General features: G+C 36.5%; 2 protein-coding genes across 3 annotated transcripts; one reads left to right on the top strand and one right to left on the bottom strand.

Moving 5' to 3' along the window:
- The first annotated feature begins 239 nt into the window (after positions 1-239).
- Positions 240-6,187, top strand: LOC121300925 (target of rapamycin complex subunit lst8-like). 2 transcript variants are annotated; one of them, XM_041229916.1, is made up of 6 exons: positions 240-282; positions 3,290-3,452; positions 4,350-4,502; positions 4,749-4,873; positions 5,145-5,308; positions 5,483-6,187. In XM_041229916.1, the coding sequence occupies exons 3-6, from the start codon at positions 4,482-4,484 to the stop codon at positions 5,599-5,601; spliced, it is 429 nt and encodes a 142-aa protein (XP_041085850.1). In that variant the 5' UTR covers positions 240-282; positions 3,290-3,452; positions 4,350-4,481; the 3' UTR covers positions 5,602-6,187. The 2 variants fall into 2 exon arrangements, with proteins under 2 accessions (XP_041085850.1, XP_041085849.1); XM_041229915.1 differs by lacking the exon at positions 240-282 and adding an exon at positions 781-1,332.
- Positions 6,188-6,373: 186 nt separating this feature from the next.
- Positions 6,374-13,857, bottom strand: LOC121300922 (BRICHOS domain-containing protein 5-like). Its single transcript, XM_041229912.1, has 6 exons — positions 13,034-13,857; positions 12,280-12,411; positions 11,460-11,612; positions 10,903-11,010; positions 9,235-9,388; positions 6,374-8,148 (listed from the first exon to the last, which is right to left on the bottom strand). Exons 1-6 carry the CDS (start codon positions 13,085-13,087, stop codon positions 8,054-8,056), a joined length of 696 nt encoding a protein of 231 aa, XP_041085846.1. The 5' UTR covers positions 13,088-13,857; the 3' UTR covers positions 6,374-8,053.
- Positions 13,858-13,860: the final 3 nt, after the last annotated feature.

Raw genomic sequence — 13,860 nt, 5'->3', positions numbered from 1 at the left:
AACTGTGTACTAAATATTCAAGCACAAGAACTGCACAACAGAAATACAAATACAGTTGGTTAACATTTACAATAATAAATACAATAATAGTACTTTTGAGGATTACTTTATTTTACTTTTTAAAAAAATATACACTAATGGACTCATTTTCCTATTTCTGGTGTGCATTTCTGAAACAGGATCTTAATCTTGAATTCGGAACTTCCTACCTCGAATGTGTGTTGTCTGAGGGAAGATTTAACTGGGGGAGGGGGAGGGGGAGTGTCTCGGAGTAAACAATCGGTAGGAAGTTAAAACTTATTTTTTCTGTAAGGCATACTGATACAATATTTTTGATTATGTTAGACAAAATATAATTTGTTGTCAACTGTACGGACAGCTAGCTTTTTGAAACATTTACAATAGTAACGCCTTTTTGTCAACAGACTGTTCTGGGGGCGGGGGTGTACGGGTTATGCAGTCTCTCAGCAATACTGTACGACTATGTTGTATGCACATATATCAAGTAGTTTTGTTCTTTTTACTGTGTCTGCAGACAGGCACTTTACACCAAATTAAAACTTTAGCGGTTGTCCTTAAGTTACAGTAAATGAATATCTTTGTAAAAACCAGATGTATACTATGTCTATATGTCAACAAGGTTTTTCACCGACATAATATTAGACTCCTGCTGAACAGTAAGATTGAATCCCAAATTACAGTGAGCCAAACTAATCATCTTTACATTGCTATACTTTTCGTTTATAACACTAAACGATTGTTATTTTAAATGTTGTCCTCTTAAAATACTTTCACAATGTCTGGCTGCAAAGAAACAGCAAAAGTATTATTATTATTATACTTTTCCCAGTTGGCGAAAGGGTGTATGCAGAATTCCCGCTAAAATGAATGCAAACCAAGGCACTGTGGGCAGCGATCCGGTTGTCCTAGCGACAGCTGGGTACGATCACACCGTTCGCTTCTGGCAGGCACACAGCGGAATTGAGTGCATAATGAGTGAATACTCGTCGTAGAGTGTAAAGCTATGTGGCTTGTAGCTTATTTTCCGGCCACTGCATGGCACACCAGGGAAGTCTTTGTATATAGGGGCGGGACCAAATCAAACCAAACCCCAATCGCTCTTGCGAAAGTGTTTAGCGCTATATATATATATATATATATATATATATATATATATATATATATATATATATATATATATATCACATTTTCTTTATCCCGAAACCAAAAATAACCATTTCCAATCCGCGAAAGGGGCGGGGAGAAGTTTCACAGCACTACGAGAGACAGCCGAAAGCAACACGAAAATAGCTGTTGACCAGTCTCCAACAGGTATCTGTGACCCTTTGAAGGGGTAACATGCGAAGACAGCCAGGGCAGAAAAAAAAAAAAGATCCGTGATGTATACGTTACCGTTTCGTTTGAATATCAGTGAATGCTGTTACATACAACTACTACTAGTAGTTAAAATTATAACAATTATCTGCTTTTATTTGTATTGTGTAAAATATTGGACAATACAACACGAGTCTGAAAGAAGAAAAACACACACACACACACACACACACACACACTTGGCAACTACCTTGTTCCCACGACGTCTGCAGGATCGTGCTGCATTGTTCTGTCACTGTTATGAAAGCGTGCCACATTGTTTTCATGATTTTTGTAAAAATCCATACTGTGCCCTGGCATGTGTCAGCACCATACAATGCCAGCATCCTCATACCCGACTGGGGCGGTGCTACCCAGAGCCCTGTTGTGCACAAGGCCGTATAGCTATAACTGAACAAGAACGAAGAATACAAAAAAAAAAAAAACATGTCTGTTAACAAACAAACTCTGTGCTAGTATTATACAATTAAAATGTGAATATAAATAAATAAATAAACAAACTTGGGGTGAATAGAACATCCAAAAAGCAGCGTAACACTGTCGCCAGGATCAGTACCGGTACATATACAATAATAAGCGCAATAAAATGCTATCTAGTGCCGTGTCGGGTAGTTGTATTATTATTATTATTATTATTATTATTATTATTATTATTATTATTATTATTATTATTAATAATAATTTCTGTCGTAAACCCAAAGCAAATTTAAAAACTTGTCTTAATGCTTCTGAGATGACAGTTAAGCTACCATTACAGGTATTACGTAGTTTTGTTATCTACAGGGATTTAAGGGGGGGCGCTTGGTATTCTGACACGGTACAGCCAAAATAAAGTTTGTGCTCCCTTGTACTGGAACGGTGGGCTTGTTCTTACATGCCGAGAAGTTGGGCTTCATAATGTTTCTGTGTAAGCCTACATTTTGAAGTACTTTATGAGAGTAACCAAATGTTAAAAACTAAAAGATAATATGTTTAAAGTGGTTAAAACATTCATATGTTCTTTGTTAGTATTCTAGTTTGTTTACATTTGCTAGCATTGAGTTTGATCGAAGGAAGTTCACTGTAATGAATAATTTGAACAATAGTAGATGACGTCACAGATGACGTGACAGTATGTCCATGGACTTAAAAATAAAAATGTACCATAGTCGTGGCTTACTACAAAGATAAGAAATAAATGCTTTAACATCATTGAAAGTGACACTGCTCAGCGCAAAGCTCTACGTGACTAGAAAATAGTTTATCGTTTGTACATAGTGACAAAATAATACGTATTGCTTTATTAAACATTTAACTTGAACTGGTGCAAAAAAAAAAAAAAAAATCTGGAGATAACTCCAGATCGCAGTATGATAGCAGCAGCAGGTAGGTTTGTTCTGGTTTAGGCAGATGGATGGTACTGTGAGACTGTCAGACACACATAATTGTGATTAGATTATATTTTGTAGATATGAGTATTTTCCAAATAAAAAGTTCTTAGAAGCAACATGAAAGGTCATGTAAAGTGGGGAAAAGAGCTAAAATATGTACAAAAAACAATTATACTTGTAATAGTACAGTAAGCTTCCTTGCAGTATTACTTAAACATTTATTCATGTAAATATGCCATAAGGGGTAAGACTGGTAAACCAAATGTCTGTTTTTAACATTGTATTTCCTTCTGAATACAGAATGTAAGGTTTAGCAGACTCTAGAAAAACCTTAAAAGGTTTGGTCATGTCTGTAAATTCTCTGCAGCTATGCCAACTCTTTTGAATTGCTTTTTTTTATTGATATTAGTATGAATTTTATGACACAACCAAGAGTGGGCTATTGCTCTTGAAGAATGGGTTACACAACTAGCAGTTGCGAATATGCATCTGTTTTACTAACAACGCTTATGTTTATGTTGTAGGTTACCAGCACATTCGAATGTATGATCTGAACTCGAATAACCCCAACCCTGTGATCAATTATGATGGCCTCAGCAAGAACATCACTTCAGTTGGGTTTCATGAGGATGGCCACTTGATGTACACGGGTGGGGAGGACTGCATGGCCAGGATCTGGGACTTAAGGTAGCATGCAAACAAAATGCAGACTTCCTTAAATAATAGGTTAGACCAGTGAATTTAAAAAGTGAAGATTCTGTTTTTCGTATATACAAGTAAAAACAACACCCACCCAATATACACACCAATACAGAAGATTGTGAATATGTATTTTGATCATCTAAGATTTACAACTACTGTTTCATTAGTAAATTAGTCATAGCCTTATACAGTAAAGTACAATTCACTGTCAGCATGTTATACCCCTCCTGAAGTCGAGAAATAGTGAGGGGCAGTATGTGATGCAGATAATTAAAAATGATTAACAGAAATCCAGGCATTAATATCCAGCCATTCCATTTCCATTTCTCTCTGTAAGGTCACGGAATCTGCAGTGCAAACGGATCTTTCAAGTCAACGCACCTATTAACTGTGTCTGCTTACATCCAAATTAGGTAGCCAATATTTCTGCTAACTTGGACTAAATCAAAACTTTGACCCACCTGCTAATTGTAAAATTACAAACCTGGTACCGATGGCTTGTTTTTTGTTTATCAGAAGGTTATTCCTTCTACCCCAGAAGGAACCTGCTATCGATACTGGGTTTGTAATGTGTGATTAGCGGGTGGGTCAAAGTTTTGATTTGGTCCAGGCCTTAGTTCATACACAGGCTATGAAAAAATAAATAAGTTGTCCGTCCGTCCAACCCAAGCTAATTTGTGTTTGCATTTATTTTACCCTCTTCATAAAATGGTTTGCCAACTTTATAAAATGGTTTTCAACTGGTGAAAGATAATATAGCTATGTGAACTCAATGTTTTACAGAAAACTTAAGTTTGCATTATGATAATTCATCACAATGATTTTTACAAAGGTAGCACAAAAAATGTTTGTTTAATTGTTTAATTTGATTTGTTGTTTAAGGCAGAACTTATTGTTGGTGACCAGAGTGGAGTTATTCATATCCGAGATCTTAAAACTGATCATAACGAACAGCTGATTCCAGAGCCAGAGGTTTCAGTTAACTCAGTTCATATTGATCCTGACGCCAGCTACATGGCAGCTGTCAACAGCTCAGTAAGTTACCAATACAATGTATGCAGAGAAGTTTCCAACAATCACATTTTATTAAATGCGTTTTAAATGGGTTGCTTGTAAATACATATGTAGCCTTTTCCTTCAATCATACATTGAAACGCAGAACTGAATTAGTTTGCAGGTTACAATTTAACTAACTTTCAATTTAAACATCCAGTGAATCTAAAGTGTACATCCGCAAATGATGATATAGTAAATAGGGCATTTGTGTCTTTATTTGTGTAGGGAAACTGTTACGTGTGGAATTTGACTGGAGACATTGGAGAGGAGGTGACACAGCTGATTCCCAAGACAAAAATACCAGCACACAAACGATACGCCCTCAGATGTAAATTTAGCCCAGATTCTACGTAAGTGGACACTTTTGAAGTTCTCTTCTGAGCAGGCAAAGTTTGTTGAGATTATTTCTGTGACTTCAGGCCAGTGAATGGATCCTTTACAGCAGGTATCCATTCACTGGTCTAAGGTATTCATTCGCTTCTTAGCTGAGTGGCCTGGAACCCACACCTTTCTGCCAGTGCAGAGCTTCACCTGCCCCTAACAAAATGAAAACCATAGTTTAGAAATGTGTCTGGAGGGTGTTATGCCTGTAATGTGTTTATTCTTAATGTTACCCAACAGACTCTTAGCTACTTGTTCTGCTGACCAGACCTGCAAGATATGGAGAACCTCCAACTTCTCTGTTATGACAGAGCTGAGCATCAAGAGCAGTAACCCGGGCGAGACGTCTCGTGGATGGATGTGGGATTGCGCCTTCTCTGGGGATTCACAGTACATTGTCATGGGTAAGAAAGCTGCTGTAGTCTGAGAAATTCTGATTCTGCTATATTCAGGAAATGTCTACCCACTTGTGGGTTGAAGGAAAATAATGTGCAAATGGGTGTAATCACGATTCTTGTTGTGAGACAAAGAAACCAGTCTTCAATTACAACCTGCTTATCTCTTTTTTGTTGTTTCAGCCTCATCAGATAACCTGGCCAGGCTATGGTGTGTAGAGACGGGCGAGATCAAGAGAGAGTACAGCGGTCTCCAGAAAGCTGTTGTGTGCCTGGCCTTTAACGACAGTGTCCTGGGGTGAGGAGACGGCTTCTTCACTGCTAGATTTCGTCTGAGAAGGCTGACCTGTTTCTTTGTGTGTGTATGCACACTTCCCCAGCACTGGAATATGGACCATGTTATTAGCACAGCATTATATTTTGTTTGCTGGGACCCCTGATGTATTTCTGCTCGGTAAATTTAGAATAGTTTTTATTTGTAATTTTACCGGAACAGCAGAGGCATCAGGCATTAAAGTGAACGTCAGGCCCTGTTCTACTACTTTATTGATGACAGGTGTGATGCATTATATGTGGGGCTTCAGATTTTCGGTTTTAACTGATAAAAACTGATAAAACACCCCCGATACAATAAATAAATAAAATCGATGTATCACCAGTAAACACCGGAATAAAACAGCAGACAAACTATGGAATTGGTTACTCAATTCACATTGATCACACATTTCCCATTAAAAATAAATAAATAAAAAAAAAACCTGCTACAAAAAATTATATATAGCCTAAAGGGAAAATTCTGAACTGGAAAATAACATTTTGGTGTGATCCACTGGTAACCACAGTACTATAATATCTAAGTATATAATATTTGTACAATGTAGCTGCTTTGACTGGACTTTGACTGGTTGAACAACAACGAATTGCTTGTTAAAAAAAAAATTTATATATATAGATATATTATATATATATATATATATATATATATATATATATATATATATATATATATATATATATATTATATAATCACGACCCTGTTTATAGGGTTTATAAGTTTGTTTATAAAAAATATGTTTTTCACATGCGGATTCATACAAACATCAAATGTTTGGATTTGCTAAAAATGACACAAATACCTTGCACTTGTTTGCCACCTCACCAGAAGCTGCAGAACAGTTTAAAAAATGGCAAATGAAAAAGAGCTCTATGTGATATGTGACATTACTATATTAAAAACAACAAATTAAAACCACAGGATCAACACAGCAGCTCTCGGGCCTCTATTTAAAAGTTTTAGACAGCAAGAAGTGCCCAACTTGATGGAAGTGCTGTTTAGTGATTTTTATAGAGATTCTATATCTTATATATTTACAGTTTTGTTTGCATGTTCAGCTACAAAAAAGGCTACTTGCTTGACCAACCTGGGGGGCAATTAATTGAACTTAAATAAAACGGGCTGAACAGTAATCAGTAGCCTAGCCTACTAGTGTCTTTGATATTAAAATCTATGTGAGTGCAAGGTAAGGAGTTGCAACCTGTTGCTTGATCGATCTAGGGTTGATATACTGCTGTATGTGTCTGTTAAAGCATTATATAGGTAGTTGTTTAGTATCTGCCGGCTCGGTCTATGTTACACACCGATGGTATGTACTATGATACCGTGCTGTACTCTTGATTCTGTTTTGGGAGTTATTCTTTCAGCACCAAGAAAGCATGCTTGGGAAAGTGATTTAGTTTTCTTTCACTCCAAAAGAACGATCATAATTGCAGCTTCCATGTTTATGTTTTAAACATGTATTAAAACTAGTGATGCTGCTATTACAGTCATTCTTTTGAATATAATCATTATATAGATGTGGACAGAACATTGGGTGTTTTCCATTGTTGTAATACCTCAGAAAGTGCCTGCATTTCACTTCAGTGATTGGGTGAGTGAGTGCTGGAGTGATGTGTGTGGAGTTAGGGCTTGGTTTTTAAAAGCGTTATTTTGTGCCTCGCAAAACTGGTTTTGTGCTTAGCACATACTTTCTAACAGGATCTCGCAAATTGTTGGCCACTCCAGCATTATATTTGTGCACAGTGCAAAACGGATTGTGGCACGCAAAAAGAAGTTTCAAATATGGCACATTTTGTGCAGTCGGGAATAACCCTCTGTGCGGTGCGCAAACTTTTTGAATATCTGGGCAATAGTATCTTCTCTTAAATCACAATTTTGGAACAACTTGCTCCAAATTATACATTTGTGCAAGTGCTAGACAGAGCTTCTGTTTCCCTTTAGCTTTGTGACACTCTGGTTTAAAAGAAAAACAAAACGTCTCCCATTTTCACATATTTGTTTCATCTTAAAAAAAACGTATGTAGTTTATATACAGGAGCTATTACAAATGCTACAGTTATTGCCATAAAAAATTATTAACACATATCACCTTTGTAAAAAAAAAAAACATACAGCATTATACTTTTTTTTAGTAAGGACCAAATTTACTATGCTTTTGCCAGTTTGTAATTTGCACTATTTCCTTCAAAAAGGAAGTTAGGCTGTCTAAACTTTTGGATGGATAACATTCCTTTTGCAAATAAAGGGTGCTGACTTTCTACTGAGTTAAAGCTTACTAAACCTGGCCCTTTGTTTTTTGGTCAGTGTTCAATGCAGCTCAAGTTTACCAAAGTTTTTTTTTTCAGGGTGCGTATTCAAGTAGATAGACGGCATGGAAAAAAAGGCCACTTTGTTCCTTTAGCATGATGGTATGCGGTTCAGTCAGGAAGGTAATAAAAGCAGACCGAAACACAGATGTTATTTGGAAAGCATATATCAATGCAGAAGTAAATTAATCTTTGTTTTCCTGGACCTGTGAAAGACAAGGAAAAAGGTCGTTTACAGACTGAGACCAAAACAAAGACTGGACCACTGTACAGCTGAATCTGTCATCTGTGGACTTGTGTATCAGTGAGTTACTACAGTCTTAAGGACAAAGTTGTCCTTGTTATTTACAGCACCACAAAAGAGCACTTGTCAGAAGGTCACAGTGTTTTACTGCTGTATCACATTTCTTTTTCTACAGTGTTGCCAATGAGCAACAAATTAACATGCACCAGGGATCTAGAAGCAGCTTTCTTCATGGTGTGTATTATTTCTTACACACTTTGTTTCTGTAAGGCCATTCATGTGTTGGTCATTAATATTCATACTGCGCATATATATATATATATATATAATTACTCAGATTTTTAACTCATTAAAGAGAGACCTAATTTGATGGGATTTCTGCTGGAAGGGAAAAACCCACTGTGGCAGAGCAAAGCTCTGCCCTTTTAAATTGGCAGGGATGGGGTTAACTTCCCCTGCCTGCCTGGGTTTATTATGTTCAGGTGGCTGGGGTTGATTAGTTGATTAGGTTGATTAACGATCAATCAGCGCCCAGCCACCTGATATAAAAGGAGGCCTCTGCTTCTCATTTGGAGAGAGGGAGCTGAGGAAGCAGGTTGGTGTTTGTTTTGTGGTTTTTGAATTTTCTAAATCCAGTGAAGGCATCGCCCAGCCTGGAAACTGTTATTTTTGTAAGTTTTGCTTTTTGTCTTTCTTTGTGTTTAAATTGTTTTGTTTTGGCCCTTGTGCCCTTTCATTTTGTGTTTATTTATAATAAAATAGTTATTTTTTTGAACTGCAGTCTGTCTCTGGGCCTCTATCCACTCGCCAGCCTGCCACACCCACATAAATCCAAACAAATATATTTTTATCCAGTATATTTGGAAAGTCTAGGCCAGTGAATACTGTATGTAAAGGGTCTCTGCGCTGCAAAGACTAATACAAGTTACTAATACAAGTAAACAAGGCATAACCATTATCAAATCATAAAATAGCCACGCTGTAGTTGAATTGGGCCCATTCTATTTCCATACTTCATATGTTACATTAACTGACAATCATCACTTACCTTGAGCTTTCCTCACCCAGAAGATGGGTATGCGATCACAGAGGGTCTGCAATGGTTTCCCTACTGTCAGGGGCTCCACTTGATTCCTTCCCAAGACACCTAAGAATTCTGTATGATATCTGGTCTGGTTGCCTTGCAACCAAAACTGATTCACCTTAGAAAAAAGTACATAGTTTTCACTATCTGGCAATCCTTGTGTTAAGAATCCATCAATTGTAGGCTTTGTTCAAAACCAAACAATTTCTCTCAGGCCTCTTTGCCTCAGCAAGCAGACCGCAATGATTGGTAATTACCTCTACCCCAGATCCTATTTCTTCACTAATTAACTCCTAAGAAATCAGCCTGAGAGTTTTACTTGTTACCTTTTCCACGGTTTCTTTGGATGGAATAAGAAACATGAAGCATGTGGTGCTCTGTGTTATAGAACACAGGCTAGCTATCAATGGACAAGCAATTGATCACAATACAGATCTATAGTAGTGCATACGGTAGGTGGGCATGCTGTAGTAATGCTTTACTCATCTGCCTATTAAGTAATTTAAGTCAGAACCAAAAACATCTTAGTGGGTTGTATTGCTAATATAAGTTTGCATTTTCCTTTGTTAGTTCAGTTTCACAAGTGCTTGCTTTGCTGAGAGGAAGGCAATCTAGGGCCTCATTTCAGAACCCAGTTCCTTTAATTTCTCTATCTGCGGCATGATTCTTCCACAGATGCAGTAGTGCTTCAGAGTTGGAACAACAATGTTGCAACTATTAAAATACTGTTTTATTATTAACATAGGGCACACCAGTAATAGACAGCACCATCTAGTGATCTTTACCACTCTGGATCAAGTTTCTCTTTGTTTTGTTGGCATTACACTGCTCTGAGTTTGCATTTCGTGGAACCTTCTAACTTGTGTGCAGCCTAAAGCTTGTCTTGGCAAGTCTGTTGTCTTTGCATATCCCACATTCAGGCAACACTGCTTTCCGGGGTGCTGTATTCCAGAGATTCCTAGCAAATGAAGCTATTGCATAATGTTTTGATACACAATTATTCTGCCTCTCTTCTTAAAAAAAAAAAAAAAAAAAAAAAAACGTTTTAATGGAAATGTCAAGGATCATGTGGCAGATCACACTGCTCTGCAGCATTGTACCTGAATACAGCATGATCCAAGAAAAACCCATTCTACTGAAACCAAATCTAGGTGCTTCACTTCATTAACTCCACTAAAACTGTGTTTCTAAGGTCTTTATACATCATTACTTGTGTATTTCAGTAAGGATTAATACAGACATACCTTTGTCTAATCGTCCTGTAATAATATATTGGGTGGTAACAGGATCAGGGCTCTGCAGAGCAAACGCGCTTCAAGTGCCATTTTCCACTAACTGACCTTTACACACTGTCTACAGAAATCAAATGTACACTGACAAGTGACTCTGGCAAGTTTCAGGGTTCTGATTTTTACATTTATTTTGCTTCAGTTGTTATATTGATGTTATGTTTGTCAGTAAAGCTACTTGTTACATAATCTGCCAGTTGACTTAAGTTGATTGCATTCACAAAATTGTGGTGGAGGTCAGGGGATTAAAGGTGACCACCATGCTTCAAATTAGCAGGAGAAGATCACACTGATAACCCTATGCAGCACAGTTTAAAGAAGTTGATTTTGCAGAGATACATACCTTGTGTTTTGACATGTTCAGAATGGTCTGAACATTTTCTAAATCGGCACTTTCCATTTTCCGCAGGAAGCATGTGTCTTGGTTATCAGGCTTGTAACATAATAAACCCTGGGAAAAGATATTGAGCATAGAAAACAATCAATAATCTTCATATACCACTACACATACTTCATACACACACCCAAATGCAAAGGGTTAAGATCAAAGGAGAGTTTATGTAAAGAAAATCTTCTGGCAGCCTACAAGAACTTAACTTGGAGTAATGGTCTGTTTCTGAAAAGGGCTGCTGCTGACTGGTAAACTATATCATGCTATGGGATTTCTGTTTTACACAGGATAGTGTGTTTGTTATGTCTACAGTAACTGAAAAACACAGATAAACCCAAGTAATCATAAAGCATGTGAAAAATTACCACAAATGTCATGGGTACTGCTACAGTGTGTGTGTGGTTACATAGAACATGTTATTGTTACTTTGTTAATATTATTGCTGTTAATTTGTAGGCATTTACAGTGTTACCTATTGTGGTAGTGTCCGGTGATGTTGACTTACTCACATTTTGCAGGTCAAACAGCACTGCCGTAGTATGGTTAGTCTGGGACGTAACGTAATATGTTACTACATCCTTCTGCTTGTCAACTAAGGCAGACTGGTTCACCAAGGAGCCAGACTGGTCTTGAAACGATATTCGAACGATCTGAAAAAAAGACTATATGGCATAGTTTGGCTTATTGAACAAAACTAACAGGGTTTGAATGATCTACCAACCTTGTGGTTTTGTTTTTTGACAGAAACATGCAATTATTTTGAACAAGGAACAAGTTATTAATTCTGAAAAAGCACTTCAATGCTTCAAATCAAGTTTTACCTCTTATTAGTATAGCAGCATTATTAAAGCTCTCTGTTATGAAGATTGGTTTTTAAACCAGTTAACTGGTTCTTTCTATTATTTTCTATTTATTATTATGGTAGGTCAAAATTGCCTTATTGCAGCAAGGGCACTGTAGTGAAACACAGGACATTATTTAGCATCAGAAAGCAATATCAACTGTTAATGCTACAGCATTTTCTTTAAAATATCTACAAGTTCAGGATAACATACAAGCAAGTACATTGATTTTCAACAGATGAAAAGAGGGACCAGTGATAATGCTGGTGCAAATAAGTTATATCTGTTCTAAACTTGGCAAGCAAACTTTAAAGTTGGATTTATGCTAATTTATTTTTGTATTCTTTCTTTCTTTGATGCTAGTATGTTTAATCACATCCAGAACTAACATTCAAAATAACAGACATACCTGTAGTGGAAACGTTTGGTTTGAATGCATTAAGTTTCTTTTAGTATTTTTAAGTATACTGAATCCCATAAATCTTACCTTTTGGTTATTTGGTTTAAATCCTAGAATTCCTATAACAGTAATTGCAATACAAGTTAATAACAAAACGGCGGTCAGAAATCCCCATAGAACCTTATTGGGCGGTTTGGATTCTAGTGTCCTGCCTCCCTCCTGTAAATTAGAAAACACCAAACTAAACTTTTTCGGGTATGATATCACCATGTCCAATGGCGGAAAGGTAGATCATATATATATATATATATATATATATATATATATATATATATATATATATAGAGAGAGAGAGAGAGAGAGAGAGAGAGAGAGAGAGAGAGAGAGAGAGAGAGAGAGAGAGAGAGAGTTTGTAAAGCTTAAAACTGTAAGTACCGTCGATTATAAACATTTACCATTGCATCAAAGAATCAGATACAGTAAACGTAAAAACCAATCTGACATTATTACAAAGGAGCAGAATGACCTTAAATTTAACATTTTTTAAAAGAAAATATTGATGACAGCGTATATCCATTTTCTTAAAACACAAAACAGAACAAACAGAATATCGCAAAATGATTTTACTTTCATTGCAACTTCATTTAAACAGCATTGCAGTACAAATAAACAGAATCAGAACAATAATATTTACACATTTTAACTACTGTATTTTCAAGTGAAATATACTGTAACGACGAAGACGTGGGTTATGTTTTATTTCAATAAAGACAGTTGTAGTCATTTTGTAGTCATTATTACGTCTCACGCTTAACAAAAAAAGTTGCTTGAGCCTCCTTACCGTGTTGTGCGTTTCACCTCTGCACGTTGCCATACAGCCCCCGAGCCTCTCCATACCTCTATACTGTGCCCGCTGCTTCTGTGCGCTACTACTGACAATGCTCCCTGATCATACACAATCTGAACAATGACTGGAGAGTAGCGTACCTGAGTAACATTTCCATTAGAGCCAAGCCAAGTCATGTCCCTTGTTTCAACCCAGTAATCCAGAACCACGTGACCCCCGTACTGTTGCGCAAATACAGTATAACAGACAATAGACAAAGGGGAAAGGAGCAGTTACTCTGTGGAGTGGTTGTCAGCACTCAAAAGATAGAGTTTTTGTATAAGGAGAACATTTGGCTGCCAGTGTCCAAGGTGACTCTAGGGAAACTGCAGAACAAAAACTAAAAGGGCTTATTGTGTATTGAGATACTGTAATTTTACAGTAATGCAGGATATTAATGACATATTAAAGTATTCAGTTGATATAAAATAATACATCTAATATATTTAGAATAAAGTGAACATTCCTCTCCATATTATTATATGAGATGGACATTATTTATGTACAGAAAAAAGGGATTGATTTATAATTGATACATTTAAAAAAAAATCATTGGGACGGTATGAAATAAGTAAAATGAAATTGATTAATGGAAGGTAGTTATTTAAAACCTGATGTAGGTCTGCCATAGCTATACTTAAGCAAAAAGCTTCCTTTTAAATGTAATTTGTAATTTCGATGTTCATTTTAAACCTGGTTATGATGATAGAAAAAAAAGATATTGCTCTATTTTTTTGTTAAATTGATATATTAAGTGCATGTGGTGTAATAAAAGGGAGTTG

This window comes from Polyodon spathula, chromosome 26, assembly GCF_017654505.1.
Source record: "Polyodon spathula isolate WHYD16114869_AA chromosome 26, ASM1765450v1, whole genome shotgun sequence".
Classification (NCBI taxonomy): domain Eukaryota; kingdom Metazoa; phylum Chordata; class Actinopteri; order Acipenseriformes; family Polyodontidae; genus Polyodon; species Polyodon spathula.
Note: the sequence above shows the minus strand (reverse complement) of the source record. Positions and strands in the feature narration are given on the sequence as shown.